At 35.0% G+C, this 18,603-nt stretch overlaps 1 protein-coding gene across 1 annotated transcript in view; it reads right to left on the reverse strand.

The window, feature by feature from the left end:
* Positions 1–5,721, reverse strand: part of LOC113236548 — a 98,609-nt gene extending 92,888 nt beyond the window's left edge. The window contains exons 1-2 of the mRNA XM_026472677.1: positions 5,567–5,721; positions 2,766–2,845 (exon numbers count right to left, since the gene is read on the reverse strand). Of these exons, the coding sequence (XP_026328462.1) occupies positions 2,766–2,845; positions 5,567–5,678 (192 nt within the window). The 5' untranslated portion in view covers positions 5,679–5,721. The remainder of the gene's footprint in view (positions 1–2,765; positions 2,846–5,566) is intronic.
* Between the last annotated feature and the right edge of the window lie 12,882 nt (positions 5,722–18,603).

Raw genomic sequence — 18,603 nt, forward strand, 5'->3', positions numbered from 1 at the left:
ACAAATTATTGGTGTATAACAAATATAACACAAAAAGAGTTAGAGAAAGGAAATTAAATAAATGTAAAGTTAACCATGGTTGTGGAAAGAGAACTGATAAATATATACATATAATAAGAGTTCACTCAGGGAAGTACTGCTACATTACCTCACCAATTTCTGGCGCCATTGAAATTACAGGCACATGGTTTTGTCAACTTTTGTCTCAGGGTGACGGATGCAGGGGCAGTGTCCCTAAGGTCTTTGCGATTCAAAGCTCTGAGCGGGACGGACTGCAATTGTTATGGATAGGCGTGTCTCTTACTACCTGGCGCACGACTTGTACGTCTGGACACTTGGTCTTATAATAACCTAATCTTCGGTTAAAAAAACCGACCTCAAAAGTCATTCATCCCCTAGTTTACCACCTTTAGAGGTAGAATATTTTCTTTAATATATAATCTTAAATTTAAATGGGACCACTTCTGAGGTACCCTCTTTCCAACAAAAAAAGAATCATCAATCGAATCAAATCAAAGAATCAAATCTGTTCACAAATGGCGGAGTTATAGCGTAACATACATAGAAACAAAAAACATACAGACGAATTGAGAACCTTCACCTTTTTTTGGAGTCGGTTAAAAATAAAAATATAAAAGAAATTGGCCATTCTGGTGCTGTGTTGCATACAGCATTTAAGTCGTTTGTTAACTATAGGTACTTTCAATTGCCGTCAACTTTCGACATTGTTATTGCACGCATAATGACGCAAGAGAAATAAGGAGTTAAGGGTAGGTACATGTTCTCTTGATAAACTGACTTTTCTAAGGAACTTTTTAAACTGTTCACAAACAAGTTTTAGTTTTTAGTTTAGTAGCAGTAGAGATCTTTATGCAAGAGTGCGTCCAGAGAAGTACCTTACCTATTTCTGCCGTCAAGCAGTAGTGTCAGCATTACTGTGTTCCGGTTTTGATGGGTTGTAGGGTGTTGGTGAAATTACATGCACATGGGACTTGTCAATTTATGCCTGAGGGTGGCGGGCGCATGGGCCGTGTCCCTAAGATCTTTGCGATTTAAAGCTCTGAGTGGCTTTGCAATTGTTATGAATAACCATGTCTCTTACCACCAGGCGCACGACTTGTATATCCGGACACGTGATATTATAGAAATAAAAAGATAAAAGAAATATTAAAAATATATAATAAATAGATTGGCTCAGGGAAAGTGAGAATGTTTAAAAAAAGTTATGAATAAGAAATTAAAAAACATTGTTAAATAATGAAATGTTATACAATATACGCACATACATGAATACTGATATAATATATTATTAGTAATTTAAAAAATGTATTATTAGCAAAGACAGTTTTAGTTTAGAAAATTTGCTAGCATTTAATGTGACTTAATTTGTGAATTATGAACTATATATATATATCATTGATGATTATATTTTTTTTTATAAAAAAAGATCTCAAGTTTTGTTGGTCTGCGTTTTTATTGGAATTGCATACAAGTTGTAGGCTTAGCTGTAAATTGCGAAGTTTTATTGAGAGGGAGTAGAGGAAAAATTCCTAATCTTCGATTTGAGTTTAGAGGGGTATATCCACTTTAAAGTTAAAAATAAAATATTGTATGAGTAACTACATGATATATTCAAGCATAGACAGTAATCAGAAACATAAAACAATAAAGTTTCCTGAATAGATAAAAATCACGAAATGGCCTCTAATTTTCACATTTTTACGATTTATCCTCGAAATGCTACAGTGTATTAGGACAAAAATTAGATAATTAATTATATTTATGCATGTTCAAGAACTGTCACTACGGATTTTTTTAATCCCTTTAGTTTTGGAGTTATTCCGCTAAAACGAATTTGGTACTTTTAATGCGTAAAATTCAACATCTCCTGTGGCATGTCACGCGAACTTCAGGCATATATTTGTTTCACAAATTTGGGCGGAGCCAACGTCGAAACTTTTTTGGCATGCTCCTTCTTAACGAAAAAATGCGTGAAACCGGATTCATCCCCTAGTTTGCCACCATTAGAGGTAGTAGGTATTAGGAATATTTTCTTCAAACATAATAAATGGGACCAATACTAAGGTACCCTCTCGCCAACAAAAAATAATCATCAAAATCGGTTCACAAATGCCGGAGGAATCGCGTAACACACAAAAAAACAGTCGACTTAAAAAACGAAGAAAAAAACGTTTTTTCAAGTCGGTTAAAAAGGATTATTCCCATCTGATCCCCTTCAACTGATCCACCGCCAATTTTGGAATCCGAACTGATCCCCTCCATATTTTGCAACTCCCAGCGGATCATTGTGTTTTTGTAAGGTAAGTACAGTCAAGAGAAAAACAAGTTTTAAAATCAAATGTTCATTTGTTGTGCATTTTATTTTGTGACAGGACAGGTATGCATATTGACATATTACAAATCACAGGTAACAAAAAATCAGACTTAAGTAATATTTAAGCTCTCAGTTTAATATTATAATTATTACAGTCAATTATTTTTTTTGTGACAAGACATTAATATTGACGTATTGATATATACAATATAAAAACATATTTTTGTTGGTTGTATGTATGGGAATGGAAAATAATATAAAATAAAACGGATCTACCAGAAGATTGGTTTTAGGGGATCAGATGGGAATAACTAGTTAAAAAGTGCGTTGTCATGCCATCACTCTAAAGCGCAGGTTGGCAAGATCTTTAGAATAAGTATAAATTGTATATATGTGGAGAAATAAATAAATAAAGAAACAAGTTTAGTACCTCAATATATCGATCATCGTATGTTGATTGCAACTCCGGGCCCACCATCTCGAGGATCTGTCGTCTCTCCTCACGGAAGTCTGAAATATAAGTTTTTATAAGCGTAAAGGTAATTAAAGACAAATATACGGTCAATTTTTTTTTAAAGACAATCGCAATAACAAGCTTAATGCATCCTTTAGTAGATTTTAAAGACCCACTCAGCATATTAGTGCTATTTTAGTCCATAAAAGCCAGCGCAAAAGAGCATAACAAGTAGTCGAACCGTAAGTTATCAAAAGAATTTTCAACACGTTTTGGTTTCGTTTTGAAACAATAACAATTAAAAACGGTTTATAGTTTCACAGTTACGAAAGCGACACCGACTTATACGAAATATTTTATTTTTTTTTGCTTCCAAACTCTGTACAATTTCGAAACAATGCAATTCGTTAAAAAAAGAGGGCAGTACTCGAATCAGGAATATTTAGCTCACCCTCGGTATTTACGTTGTTTTTTGTGAATTCCAATTTCTGACTGAGCTTTACTACCGTAGCGTGAACTAAGTGCCTTACGTGACTACGATTTCCCCCAAGAACGAATACTCCATCGTGGAGCTATTCTTCAACTTGATATTAAAGTTGGATTGTTGGACATTAATATATAAACTGTTATGAAAGTCTGTTAAGAAAGTATGTTAAGAAATTCTAAATTTCTGGCAGACATATTACTATCTGCCCTCTCCGTAGTCACGTAATTGGAAAATGGAAATATTTTTTGGCTGGAGGTCAATGTCTGTAAGTACAAGATGTACGTGTGCAAGTTTTATGCTGTAGTTTATAGATTCTGCTCGTCTACATGAGTATACTTAAAAGGAAAAGTGTTTGCACAAATGTTTTTGCGCAAATTTGTGGCAAAAGCATTCCTATATTGGTTCTAATTATATTCAGCGGTGTGTTGATAATGTTTCCATATTTCATCCAAACAATGTTGATCATCAGTTGTGGAAATATATTTAGATATGGTCAAGGAGTTGAGAGAACTTAAAAATAACTTGAAAAGTGTTACAAAAGTTCTTGAGTAAATACTAAGCAGGACGTATACTGTTAAGCAATGTGTGGAATTTTTTGAAATTAATAATATTGGGTTAAATATAATTTCGTGAGTTTAATAATACTGCATAGATGGCTTTTAAAACATTTATTCTACTCAGTTGTTATTGTTTCATATGTAAAGACTTAGGGCATCACCACACTTATCGACGGGGAATCGGCTTGAGGCGATCGTGTTGTACTACACTTGTCGCATTACGTTGATTCGCCATCGACGCCGTCGCGTGTCGATCATTGGCCGATGGCTGCGTAACGAACGCGATCGGAAATTCGTAGGAAGCGGATTCGTTGCCGACTTGTGTTGAGCCACATCGTACGAACCGAGCGAAACCACGTCTTTTTCGCTTTGATTAAGTATATGGACGTAAAGCTATTTCTAACAGGCTTAACGCGATTCCATGTCTATAAAGGTGCCTTCAGATTTGCTCGATTTTTGTAGATCGTTTTTGTCGCCTGTTAGCTATCGATAAATTCAATATTAAAATAGAACAAATCTGTCAATCGACAAAAATTATATTGTCGTTCGCCTGGTGCTTGCAGATTTACTAGTCTATCGACAAAAAATACAATATCGATCGTCTTTTGTTTACACATTTACACATTTTGTTTGATCAGACGCGTCGAATGTGGCCTTTAATGGCGTTAGTTTAGCTTTATTAGTTATATTACCTAAGGATTATTGTATAATGTATATTAATCCTTAAATTATGGCGTATCTTGTTTTACAGATTAAATCCTCCGGATTAAATTCTCCAATTTAATTTTAGCAACACATTTTATAATTCTATTTAAAGCAAATAAATGTATAAATTTTATAATTAATTTCGTGTATACCAAATTAAGTTAGGCGGAGACATATGTGTTCGAGCGCGTTGAAATGCCACTCACATATACGACTACGGTCACACCAAACTTGACAGACTAGAATATCAACGACGGACAAAAGTCACCTCATGACACTCGCTTTTCTTCTACATTTGTCATTATTTTGATAAAGTGCTCGGTCAAGGAACTCTTAGTAACACATTAAGAAAAATGTCTTCGTCTCTTATAGAATTAATGTACGTATGTGTTTATGGAGAATACTCGATAATTTTCTGTGTGGTCACTTCAGTTTCATAAGTCAAACAGGGCAAGGTCGCAGAGTGGGTGGCGCTGCTGTATCCCACATGATCCGATGATAGTTGCAAGGTAGCCAGCCATATTAGAATAAATATAATTTTTTTATAAAAACAGACCTCAAAATTCGTGGAATTACATCTATTTGCCAAGTTTTATTGCAATCGGTTACCGGTCAATCCCTTGTTTGCCACCCTTAGAGGTGGAATATTTTCTTCAAATTTAACTGAGACTAATACTGAGGTACCCTCTTTCTAACAAAAAAAATCGAAATCGTTTCACAAATGCCAGAGTATTCGCGTAATATACATACAGAAAATACAGTCGAAATGAGAATTATTACAGTAATATAGTATCTGAAAGAGGTATAATTTAACTAATTAAAATGCTAACTACAAACATTGCGTTTACTATATTTTACACCAAATTTTTATCTTCGTCCTAAAAAATTACATAGAAGTCACTAACTCTAAGACTACGTACGATATACATATATCGATAATTGCAAAAATACAGTAGGAGTAGACTCAACTATACTGCTCAGCTTTATGAATAGGTTTACAGAGAGGAACAGTAGAATTAAAACCTTACCATTATAGACCGACGCTATATAGAATTTGACAGCGCGAGGTCCGGGCCACTTGTCGCTGCCCTGAGTGTGTCCCTGCAGCGCTTGCAGCACCGCTGGCTCCGGAGCGCTCATTGCGCCCCCCGCTCACTTCACCCCGCACCTCTCACGCTACGCCACGGCATTCTGATGACAATATAAATTATTTATTAGCCTTTCTTAACGACATTTTAGTAACTAGTTTCTATGTTTACCAAAGCAGTGACGACATGCTTGTACGTAACGATCCCATATGTGACAAAACACATACATTTCTCTCTCTTCTCTTTCTCGTTGGCACCGTGACTAGTATCAATTTATTAGTGCTAATGGTAAGTACCAACGGTTGTACCAAAGGGGGAATGTCAGAGCGCTTTTTCTTGTGCGCCTAATGGTAAGCTTTAAACAAACACGCCTGTCCATAAAAGTTGCAGTACCACTCGGAGCTTTAAATCGCAAAGACCTGAGGGGCACTGCTACTGCGTCCACCACCCGGAGACATAAGTTGACAAGTCCCATGTGCTTGTAATTTCATCAGCACACTTACCTTTCAAAACCGCAACACAGTAATGCTGAAATTACTGCTTGGCGGCAGAAATAGGTAAGGTGGCAGTACTACCCTGGATAAACTCTTTGACGAGAAGCTCTACTACTACTAACTGCAGCTGTATGAGAAACTGGAGATGTATGAGAAAACCGAACTAAGAGCCATGTCAGATTTGTAGGAAATACAAAAAGTACAAAAAACTGGTTAATACATAGCATATATACATGGCATAGTATTATAGAACATATTATTACCCTTACCACTTTGGATCACTCTTATCGACATAAAAGTGGTGTTGAGGTGCTCTTGTTCCCATGGCCAAGGTGTATGTACCCATGGTAGGTAGTTAGTACCAAGGGTTAGATCTAATGGTTAGTATTGTTAATTTTTTTAACCAAAAAAAAATAAGAATAGCCATGATCGTTTTAATATATAATATGGACTAACAGTAATGAATGGTAAAAGAAATTCACCGCGAAGGAAAGGCTTGTCCTAAATGTAAGTACTATTTTACATTTAATAATTCAGATATTTTTTGTAACTTAATTTCGTAAGAGCCCGGTACCCTTATTCTTGAATATTCCCAATAAACAAACAATAACAACACCATCCATCAAGTGTGTCAACAACATTCGAGTTCTGCGTTATTCCTTTTATTATTTTGCCATGTGGAAATATTTGCCTGTGAAGACTTGCCAAAATGGTTTTGTGAACGCCAAAGTGAAAATAAGGAGGGTTTTTACCGAGAATTTGAGTACTATTTATGTGTAGTAGGATAATAAAATCTGTAACGATAAGCGTAGGGTTAAGTTATGTGTATTATATAGTTTTTTTGCCTTTTCGTTTCGTTAACACGACGCCGCACTTATTTAACGTGTGGTACTATTTTACTACATGTGAAAACTCACTGTAGTTTTAAATACGTATAGATAGGTGTTTATTTGAGATAATTTAACAGTGAATGTCGTTGTAAGAAAAGTTTGTAGCAGTAGAGCTCTTCGTGAAAGAGTCTATCCAATGAAGTACTGCCACCATATTTTTATTTCTTAAGAGCGATACCTCGGGTGCTACGGTACGTTGCGTCGTCGTAGCGCTACGATTTCAACGTACCGAGTGCCACACGAGCAATGCGGTATCCCAACATACCACCGCTTACTTAAGCACCGCAGCACCCCTTTCCGCATCGTCTCTTGGCCTCTCGTTCGATACGCACGCGTTCCGTTGCCGCGCGCTGATTCAATGCAACATATGGAATGTTGTTCTAATTCGTATGTACTTAGTACAACGCAGCCTCACCGCCATCGCTCAGGCGTCGCAACGCCGACGCAATGCAATCTTGTGGCATCGCTCTTACCAAATAACTGGGTAAAGATAATTACCCATTTATGATATTATTTTATGTTAGGACATATTTTATTTTATTTTATGTTATTGTATCTTACTGTTTATAATTTATTGTATACTATGTAAGGTTTATTAATATTTTTGTTAATGGGTACTAAAAACGTTTTATTTTGTAATGTCTGAATAAAGAGTTTAGTTATTGTTATTGCTTTCCAGTCATGAAGTGTTAGAGCATTAGCGCACTACGTTCGATCCGTATTGAAGCAGTTAAAGTACAGTTTACATGAGATATTGCGCACTAAATCCGAATTCCGTCTTAAGAAGTCGAGAATACCTTTAACTGGGATCATTATTTTTTCGGAGCCCAGTAAGTACTAAGTAGTAAGTAATACTATTTTGTACTAAGATTTGCATACAGCCAATCGGAGACCGAATTGGCAGCCTCACGTGCTTATACGTAATTATATAAAATGAAAACAAAAGTATTTTCCAAGATTTGTTTTTTTTTATAATATCAAGTGACGGGATGAACAAGTCGTGCGCCTGATGGGAAGCTACACGCCTGTCCATAACAGTTGCAGTGCCACTCAGAGCTTTAAATCTCACACACATGGCATTGAAACTGCGCCCGTCACCCTGAGATATAAGTTGACAAGTCCCATGTGCCTGTAATTTCACCAGCACCCTTACCCTTCAAAACCGGAACACAGCAATGCTGACATTACTGCTTGGCGGCAGAAATACGAGTAGGTAAGGTGGCACTACTTCCCTGGACAAACTCTTTCACAAGGAGCTCTACTGCTACTAAACTAAAAACTAAAACTTGTTGTGAACAGTTTTAAAAGTTCCTCAGAAAAATCAGGTCATCAAGAGGACATGTACCTACCCTTAACTCCTTATTTCTCCTGCGTCATTGTGCATGCAATAACAATGTCAAAAGTTGACGGCTAATGAAAGTACCTATAGTTAACAAACGACTTAAATGCTGTATGCAACACAGCAGCAGAATGGCCGGAAATTAAATGAAGAAATTGTCTCTAGGTGTATAAGCAATATCCGTATTTCCTCCGAGTTTTCTAAATTTGTACATTCTCGGCTTCGGAAAGGATACGAATCGGATACCGGACGCAAATGTCTTAAGAATGCTGGTAAAATTAAAGTCACATGGAACTTGTCAACTTTATGTTTCTGGGTGAAGAGTTGCGATTCAAAACTCTAAATAGCACTGCAACTTTTAAGAGTAGACGTGATGCCGATGACCATCGGGCGCACGTATTGGTCTTCCCGACTCTTGATAATCGTAAAAATAAAACAATTAACACTAACTTAAGTTACATTAAACAATACCAAAGTATATATAAAGCTAAAGGCTACAAAATGTACAAAGATGCTTGTCTAAGGCACCGCCCTGAATCCCTAAGTATGCCTTATAAATCTCTTTGCGTAGAAGGATCGCTGTAAAGGGGCATCATAATGGACACCCAGTTGCTTTTCATTAGGGGCTTTTGTGCGAGCATTTCTTCACTATTATTATCCGAAGCAATAGACTTGATGCCAGTTGTGGCGTTCTCATGAATAGAGAGATAATAAAAGTGGGTAGGTATAATTTTATTACGTATTTTCTTTTAAAATGTATTTATACATAAAAGTACAGGATTTTTATACCGCCGTATTTTAGGTAATGATAAGTGATGTCACCTACAAGTCTTCTTCATTTTCTTATCATATCGATCGCATACACTATACTATTGTAACCCAAAACTCAGCCATGTCCACCGAGTCAATAGTAGCCGCCATTAAATCAAGCGTGCAGGTGTTAGGGCATACAGGGCACGATGTGAGGTGAGCCGCAAACGTTTGAATCGTACCGCACAAACAATCCAAGTTAGAACGATCCTAAAATACCTACATCAGCAAATCGACAAATTCAAAAAAATTTTTCAGGGGAGTATGTAAAAAAATTTACCTCCGTAAATCCTAAAACATGCTCACCTGAAAAATTTTTCGAAATGGCGCTTACGCCTTTTCTACAAAACACCGATAAAATGTCCTTAGTTTAAACCAGCCATGGCAATTAGTGTCCAGGAGGAAGACAAAGGTGGTACTAATCCGCGCCTAAAGTTGCAAACTTGCGTGAGCTGGCTCAGTGCTCAGAGCATCGACAGATTTGATCGAAACCTACATGTCGAAGAAAGTCAAGTCACCAATTCGGCGTGGACTAGGTATGGCCTAAATATTCGTTAAAGAATACCCGTGCCCATTACGAAGAATAAGGCTATAAATACAACTTGTTACTAATACAGACTTTTAGGGGATTGTCCATTAAACAATTGCTAGTAATAGAGCTTCTTGTGAAAGAATTCATTCTGGGAAGTACTGCCACCTTACCAATTTCTGCCACCGAGCAGTAATGTGAGCATTACAGCGTTCCAGTTTTGAAGGGTAAGGGTACTGTCGAAATTACAAGCACATGTGACTTGTTAACTTATGTTTCAGGGTGTCGGGCGCAGTGGCAGTACCACTCAGATCTTTGTGATTTAAAGCTCTAAGTGGCACTGCAACTGTTACGGACAGGCGTGTCGCTTACCACTATGCGCATGACTTGTTCATCCCGTTACGTTATCATAAAAAAAATTGCTTCGGGAAAAACAATGAATAATAAATCCACTTTCAAACAATATTGGATCTAGTGTTTTATGGAAAAGTGTTTGTTTTTTAACTAAAGTATATAGTATTGACACTTATTAAATAAAGTTTAGTTAAAAGGTTTGATTAATATTTCACTAGAAGCACATTTTTGTTTGCGCCTGCCTAACACTATGGACATTTAGAGTACTGCTTTACGACCAATACTGGCCACTGAATCAACTTTCTGGCGTCGCTTCCACATTTCCTATTGTATTGTGTATAAAGGAGTTACATTTCCGGACTTACCACAAAACAACTTACTGCGTTGCGCGCAACGCATTCGTTGGAATGGATATGCCAGGAGTGTCATGAAGCCTCACCACGACGCTCTTCCTTCATAGCACCAGACGATAATGAGGAGGAGGACAATGAAATTGTTGCAGATAGGCAGACGGGACCTCAAATAGATGTCAAGAAATTAGTAGAAGACATCAACAGGGAGGTGAACAAAATTGTTATGCGTGAATTACAGGCCGTAAGCAATTCTGCCCAATACTGTAGCGATAAAGTGGATGAGTTTTCAGAGATCATAGATGGTCTCACTGAGAAATTAAAAGAAATGGAAAAGAAAAACTTAACAATAAAAAATGAAAACACCTATCTTCGTACTCAATTTGGAGCACTAGAGCAGCGGATGCAACAACTGGAACAAAATAGGCTGGCAAAATACATTGAAGTTGCAGGTATACCGACCGTAGAAAACCAAAGTACTGAAGAAATTGTCAAAAAAGTAAGTACACATCTAAAAAGAAATTACAGTGAGATAAAGTATTGTAAGCGCCTACCGGCAAAAAAAGGGTTATCGGGACCTATTCTTATTAAAATTTCTAACGAAAATGCAAAAAAACTGTGGATTACAAATGGACGCAATATTCCTATCACTGTCTCAACCGTTATACCTGAGGCCGAAGAGAAAATGGCGGATCAATCCGTGTACGTAAGAGATGCACTAACTCCGTTTAACAAACAACTGCTTAGACAAGCTAAGGAACAATTAAAGAACACAAATTTATTTAAATTCGTATGGTTCAAGGACGGACATGTTCTAGCCAGAAAGGCAGAAAAAGAAAAAGTTCACATCATTAGAAGTGAAAAGGATATTCAAGATCTTACTCACAGTTAATCTGCGAATCACTTTCTAACACCTAAAGTCAGTAATAACTAATAAAATCAATGGATTCTGATACTAATAGTAATATAAAAGAATTATTTAACTGTATAGATATAAATCATTATTTCTCATCAATTCAATATACCACAAACACATTCACTCTCATACATGTCAACATACAGTCAATAACTAGAAACTTTAGTAGATTAGAAAATTATATTGCGAATTCTATAAAACAAATTGATGTAATTGTACTAACCGAGGTTAACATCCATGACACAATCAGTTCTTTGTATAACTTGGTGGGGTATACAATGCACACGGAGCTTAGGAAAAAGCAAAAAGGTGGTGGATTAATAATGTACCTTCTAAATAAACACAAATTTTATCCTAAAAAAACAATTACCTTAAATTTTGAATGTCTAACCGGAAGACTTATAACTAACACAAATCACTCCATCTACGTGTGCGCTGTATATAGACCGCCAAGAACAAATCCATCGGCATTCATTAATGAGCTAAGCCACACACTAAACACATGCAATAATAATGACCTTATACTTCTGGGGGATATGAACATAGATTTACGAAGCATCAACTATGTAACTAAATCATACGTCAACATGCTATACGGCCGGGGTCTTGTGAGCGGGATATCAGATTACACTAGAGTTGTCACAATAAAAAGTAAATTGACTCAAAAAGATATGTTAACAAAATCATGTATTGATCATATTTTCATGAGATCCCGTATACAAGATGTTTACTCGGCCGTGCTATGCACTGTACTGGCGGACCACAGAATGACAGTAGTGTCGCTTATTCGTACATCGCAGTCAAGGCCTATTCCCATTTACGCTAATAAATATAATCAAGAAATATTGAAAGCGGAATTGTCTAAAATTGATTGGAATAAAACAAATAACATGGTCTGCCCTAATAAAATATACGAATTCATAAATAGAAATATAAATGAGTGTCACAAAAAAGCTGAATATAGTTACAAAGTCAGTACATCAAAGCGCAGCAGGGAGCCATGGATTTCGAAAACAATACAGCAAGAACGCTCGCGAACAGACGAACTTTTTCATAAATGGATAAAAGAACCTAAAAATATGATTAATAGAGTAAATTACAAAAAGCAACGGAATAAAACACATAAATTAATTGAAAATAACAGAAACAAATATTATAATAAAGAAATTTATAGGTTAAAAGGTAATCCACAAAAAATGTGGAATTTGTTAAATCGTATTTCAGGTAAAATTTCGAATTCTATTGACAATATAATCTTAAAAGCATTTGGTACTGAAGAAAAAGTAATAGCTAACAAATTTGCCTATGAATTCCAGAACAATGTGAGAAATATATTAACAAACTGTAATAAAAATCTTTTAAACGAAACTCAATTTAGAAAACCTCAAAATCTATCTTTACTATGTAGACAAGCTACTGCAGATAAAATATATAAAATCATAGGAAATTTGAACACCAAAAAGAGTCCAGGTATAGATGGGATACGCGCTTTAGATATTAAATTGACTGCGGAAAAAATCTGCGTAGCCATAGCAAACCTTATAAATGTCAGCTTGAAATCGGGTATATATCCGGATCAACTCAAAACAGGCATGATTAGACCTATACACAAAAGCGGTTCCCATAACGACTATTCTAAATACCGTCCTATAACTATGTTACCAACTATCGATAAGGTAATTGAGAAATATTTCAGTGAACAAATCTATAATTTCTATAGTGAGAATAATATACTATCTGGAACACAATATGGATTTCAACCAAAAAAGAGTACCACACTTTTATTATCGAGATTCACAGATGATATAAACGATCACTTGAATGCTAGGAAACATGTTCTGTTGGTATTTATTGATTATAGTAAAGCGTTCGATACCTTGCGACATGACACTTTACTAAATAAATTAAGCGACACCGGTGTGCGTGGTCCTTTACTAGATTGGTGTAAAAGTTACCTTAATAACCGAACTTACAGGGTTAAAATAGGGCAGTCATATAGTGATAAAGTTGAAATCACTGAAGGCACAGCGCAAGGATCGGTACTCGGTCCACTTCACTACTTAGCATATGTAAATGATATTAATAATGTCATAAAAACAAGTCAGGTTTATCAATATGCCGATGACACGTGCCTCATCTCCGAGCATAAACACCTTGAGACTGCAAGGAGTCGACTACAAGAAGATCTCAATCGAGTGTGCCAGTGGTCACATGATGCCGGTCTAGTACTCAATACCGAAAAAACTAAAATTATGCATGTGCACTCTAGTCATAACCTGAGCTCGGATTCAACTGACGTCATAGCGCATACTCACGAATGCTTGCATAGCATAGCTAAATGCAGATGTCCGCCATTAGAGAAAGTGAATCAACAGACTTATCTTGGTATCATTATTGATAATAGATTTAAATGGGATAAGCATATAGAAAAAGTTTGTGACAAACTTAGAGTCATTTTAGCTAAATTCTATGTTATTAAGAATAAAGTGCCTTACTCAGTAATGCTAAACATGTATAATGCTCTTGCAGAAAGTATTATTTCGTATGGACTTACAAGCTATGGTAGAAGTTATAAAACCTATCTGGATAATATTCGAAGTCTTCAGATTAGAATTTTAAAATTAATAATACCCACAAAAATAAAAAAACTCATTACATATGACGAAGAAATTTTTAAAATTTGTAAAATTATACCTATACATGATAAATTTAAACTTCAAATTCTCAGTGAGCAATACTTTAGAACAGAAATTCAGAAACCTATTATACACAGTAAAATGACTAGGCAAGCTAATAAAAAACTACTCACAATTCCAAAATATTTAAATGTGTACGGTAAACGAACTTCAAAATATATAATCCCAAATCTCATAAATAATCTACCTACTGAAATTAAAAATAACATAACCGAAAAAAACATTAAATATGTACTTAAAAAATATATACTAGAAAACTTATAGTGTAATTAATTAGTTCTCGTAATTTGTAAAGGCGAAATGGGAATGGCCCGTGTAAAGTATATGGTGACCGACCGGTTTCGCGAGTGTGGAATGCACGGCTCGATGCTTAATGACCGTACGAATTTTTATTGTGTTCGGATGTACTAAATAGTTTAATTTTTTCATGAAATACCCACATGTTGTATTATATGTCAATATGATCTAATTAGGTATATGCTAGAATTAAGTGTGTGAAATAAATATTAAGCGTAAGGATAGAATATGAGCTCACCAGTATTGAGTCAAACCAGCTATGGTTTTTACAATACTGTATGCATTAGTAATGTCATTGATATGTGTGTTAATTAAATAAATAAATAAATAAATAAAAAATCTAAGCAAAATAACGAACATAGCGATAATAAACAAGAATTTGCGTAGAGATTTACACAAGTAATCAATCTTTTTATGCAACGTTACAGCTGGAATTATACTAACACTAGTTTGCATTTTGTTAATTAGGAGATGAAGAATACGTAAGCAACTCGCAAAAAATTATCTTCAACAGTCTATGAAAATACGAACAAGCTTTTAAAGTTTACAGAAAAAGCATTATATTACACAAAAAGATTTCTTCAGTTAATTAAAAAATGTATATCATTGGTGTATAAATAAAAACGAAAAATATTTAATGGCATTTCAGAAATATTTTTAAGAAGGTCGCGAATTACATTGTAAATATGCAGCCTCCATAGAATTTTTATTAATTCACACTTAATTAAGGGCATCGTGTGTCTAAAAATAAGGAATATTTTTCTTGGTCTCATAACGTGTCTTCTATAAAAATATTGGCTACCATTTTGGGACAAATGAATTACTGACGCATTAGCGGGATGAATGTCTTTTGAATTATTCATTATTAGGGAAAGTCCACAGCTTGTATTAGCTATTGATTATCATACTCATTCCTCAATTATTTTATAACAGTTTATGAATGAAATATTCTTTACTGCACATAAATTACAGTGGAAACAGAGTAGTAATTAATGAATTAGTTTTTTATAACCAAAAGTCAAAAGTTTGTGGAATTATATCTACTTGCCAAGTTTTATTGAAATTTCTTATCACCATCACCTCATGGAAGATTTTGGAATGGGCCACTACTGAGGTGCCCCAGTTCCAACAAAAAAAATAATTCAATTGGTTAACAAATGGCTGAGTAATCGCGTAATATACACACAAAAAAACTGTCCAATTAAGAACCTCCTCCTTTTTATGAAGTTGGTAATATACTAACATTACCAACAGGTGGTGCTATTGTTATGTAACAATTTCTTCCTGGCAACCTTAGGGTAGAAATTTTGAATATGCAAATGCACCCCGCATCCAAAAAATATAATCATAAATACATTAAAGAACAAGTAATAAATATAATATATAGACAATGTTAATACATAACTATAAATAATAATACTATAATATATATATAGAAAAAATTTTAATACAGGAAATAAATTAGGAGTTAAGTAAATGATCTTTGACATTTTGTTTCAATGAATCAAGAGAATACTAATAATTTCGTCAATAAAACTATAATGCTTGTAATAAGTATGTTTTGTACCAATTTTACTTTAATAGAAAACGAAAAAAGTAAGTTCCATTATATCTAATAATCTAGCTTGACAGAAGGGCTAGCAATCTTAGTGGAGACAATGAGCTGATTGCTTGTATCTCCTTTCATCGTTTTAAGCAAATCCAATAATAACGGAAAAGTTTTTTTTTTAATAATCCTGAACTACGTGATTATCGAATTAAAATATAAACCGCTTATCAAAAACCTGCACGATAAGCATGTGACGCCAACACGCGCAATTATCTTCTGAATTATTCATTACATGACACGTTAGCAATTCATGCGACGCGACGCAACGCAAGTGACGAGGCTATGTGGCCCTAATATGACAATGGTATGGAAAGACATGTCTTGCTAAATCATTTATTTGCGAAAGACTTTTATTTTTCTAAGTAGGCTTACGTTTGTCCACAAAACTCACCTAATGGACAGAGGAGACTTCTCTATAAAGATTAACAGGGTTTGAGGAGTAGGATTTTCTTGTGTCAACAAACAAGATATTTCAGGTATTATTTTATCACTTATCACTTTCTTATTGCTTACTTATTTTCAAGTACATTTGTACAAAACATAAAATTTAGGTGAAGTAAAACCCAAAATAGACGTTTTGACGTATTTCGACAACACGGAAAATCGAATTGTCTACCAACATTATTAAATAATACGAATTCAACCGTTTTTTTTAAATAATAATGAAAACAGAAGATACCAGTAGTGAACTAAATAAAATAAATAAATAAAAATAAAAGAGGATGAAAAAAAACTGTACCGACCGAAACATGATTGACTAATCAGTAGAGAGTACTAAAAAAAGCCAAGTTTTATTGAAATCGTTTACCAGAAAAGGCACAAAACCGGCTTCATCCCCTAGTTTGCCACCCTTAGAGGAATACTTTCCTCAAATTTAAATGGGTCTGATACTGACTTTCCTTCCAACAAAAAAATAACCATCAAAATCGGTTCACAAATGCCGAGTTAGGCGCAACATATTTACAAAAAAAATTACAGTTGAATTGAGTACGTCATCCTTTTATTGAAGTCGGTTAAAAGTTTTCATTATATTTACTAATACAGTTCTTAGGTTTTCGCAATTATTACACATAGGAAATGAAACATTTTTTTCCGGATCTATATCGCGAATAATTGGTTTAAAAAAAAAAACCAACGTTTCGGGACCCTTATAGTACCGAAGGTCACCATGTCAGTCAGCCGTGACGAAACTGCCCTCTATGGTCGAATAGCTATTATCATCGTCATTGGCTATGTTATTATGTTATATAGCTATTTTACCTTAATGAGTATTTCTAAAAGGCAAATGTTAAACATGTAATGAATTTCTCCACGTGTACCTCAAAGCCTACGGCAACCACGATAATATTTCAAATCATGTTGTTTTTTTGTTTTAATTTTAAGTAACGGGACGAACAAGTGGTACGCCTGACGGTAAGCTACACGCCTGTCCATAACAATTGCAGTGCCACACACTTAAATCGCAAAGATCTGAGGCCCGTCACCCTGAGACATAAGTTGACAAGGCGGCAATACTTCCCTGAAAGAACTCTCACAAGGAACTCTACTGCTACTAAAATCGAAAATATCCTTATGTGTCTACTTTAGTAAAAAAATGAAACAGCGTCTTTTGTTTTATTTTTATTAAAATTTTTTATGCAGCAGATACAGAAATCACACATTTTTTTTAATGTCCCAATGACCATAAACCTTTTCAGAAAGAGAGGAAGAGCACATTGTTGAGAAGGTGAAGGTACTCGAACCTTCGCCTTCTTGCCACATTGCCACATTGCCAAGCGATTTGAATGACCGCAATAAAGGTACAATCGTCTGTTGAAAGGTAAAACTACATAAGTGACATGTTCCATGAAAAGCCACAAGATTTTATAGCCATGGTAAAAAAAATTAGAATCTTGCCGGAGGTAAAACTCAGTAATAAAAAAACCTATAAACTATTATTAATAAGAAAAAGCCATAAAGCTTTATGAAGAAGAAGACGTCGGTTCGAATCCGGGTGGATCGAAGGAATTTTTTCTGAGTGTTTCGATCTTTGTATTAATAATTATAACAAACTAGTCGAGTAATTTCACATAAAAAAATTGAACATCAATTCAATAAAAATTTAAAAAGCTATAAAATTAGACTTTTACCAGCACAGTTTTTACAGCACTTTTTATTATTCTATGAAATGGTCATAGAATAATAAGACAAGTATAACGTAGCGGCACGGTTTGTATGTGTGCGCGCATGCCGCATGCCATGTACGGATGCACACATTCGCTTAATTTCGCGATTAACTCGCGTTACATATAGCGCTGGTACTCGCTTTTCATTATTATGCTAATGTGTGCGTCCACGGCACGCGCCGGGCGTGTGCATATAAATCGCTGCTGCAAATGAATGGAGTTACCATACTTGTCTTACTTATACATAATATGGCCATGTAATGTAGCGTCTTTTTGTGAAAACTGTCACTTACGTGTTTTTACTTTTAAACAGACGATATGATACCTAAATAATTGGTACTATTTAGGTAAGTGCCTGACTTAAAAAAGAAAGAAACAAAAGAAATGTTTTTCTCTCTATCTAGTGTCGTCGCGAAACCCGTAGACGCACCTGAAGAGTTTATTGTTCAATCGATTCGGCAAGCAATTAATAGTGTTTGTCACGCTATTCACGAATTATAATTACTTGTGTTTTTAAAGGTACCTTTG

This window comes from Hyposmocoma kahamanoa, unplaced genomic scaffold (assembly GCF_003589595.1).
Source record: "Hyposmocoma kahamanoa isolate Upper Pololo Valley unplaced genomic scaffold, ASM358959v1 92, whole genome shotgun sequence".
Classification (NCBI taxonomy): domain Eukaryota; kingdom Metazoa; phylum Arthropoda; class Insecta; order Lepidoptera; family Cosmopterigidae; genus Hyposmocoma; species Hyposmocoma kahamanoa.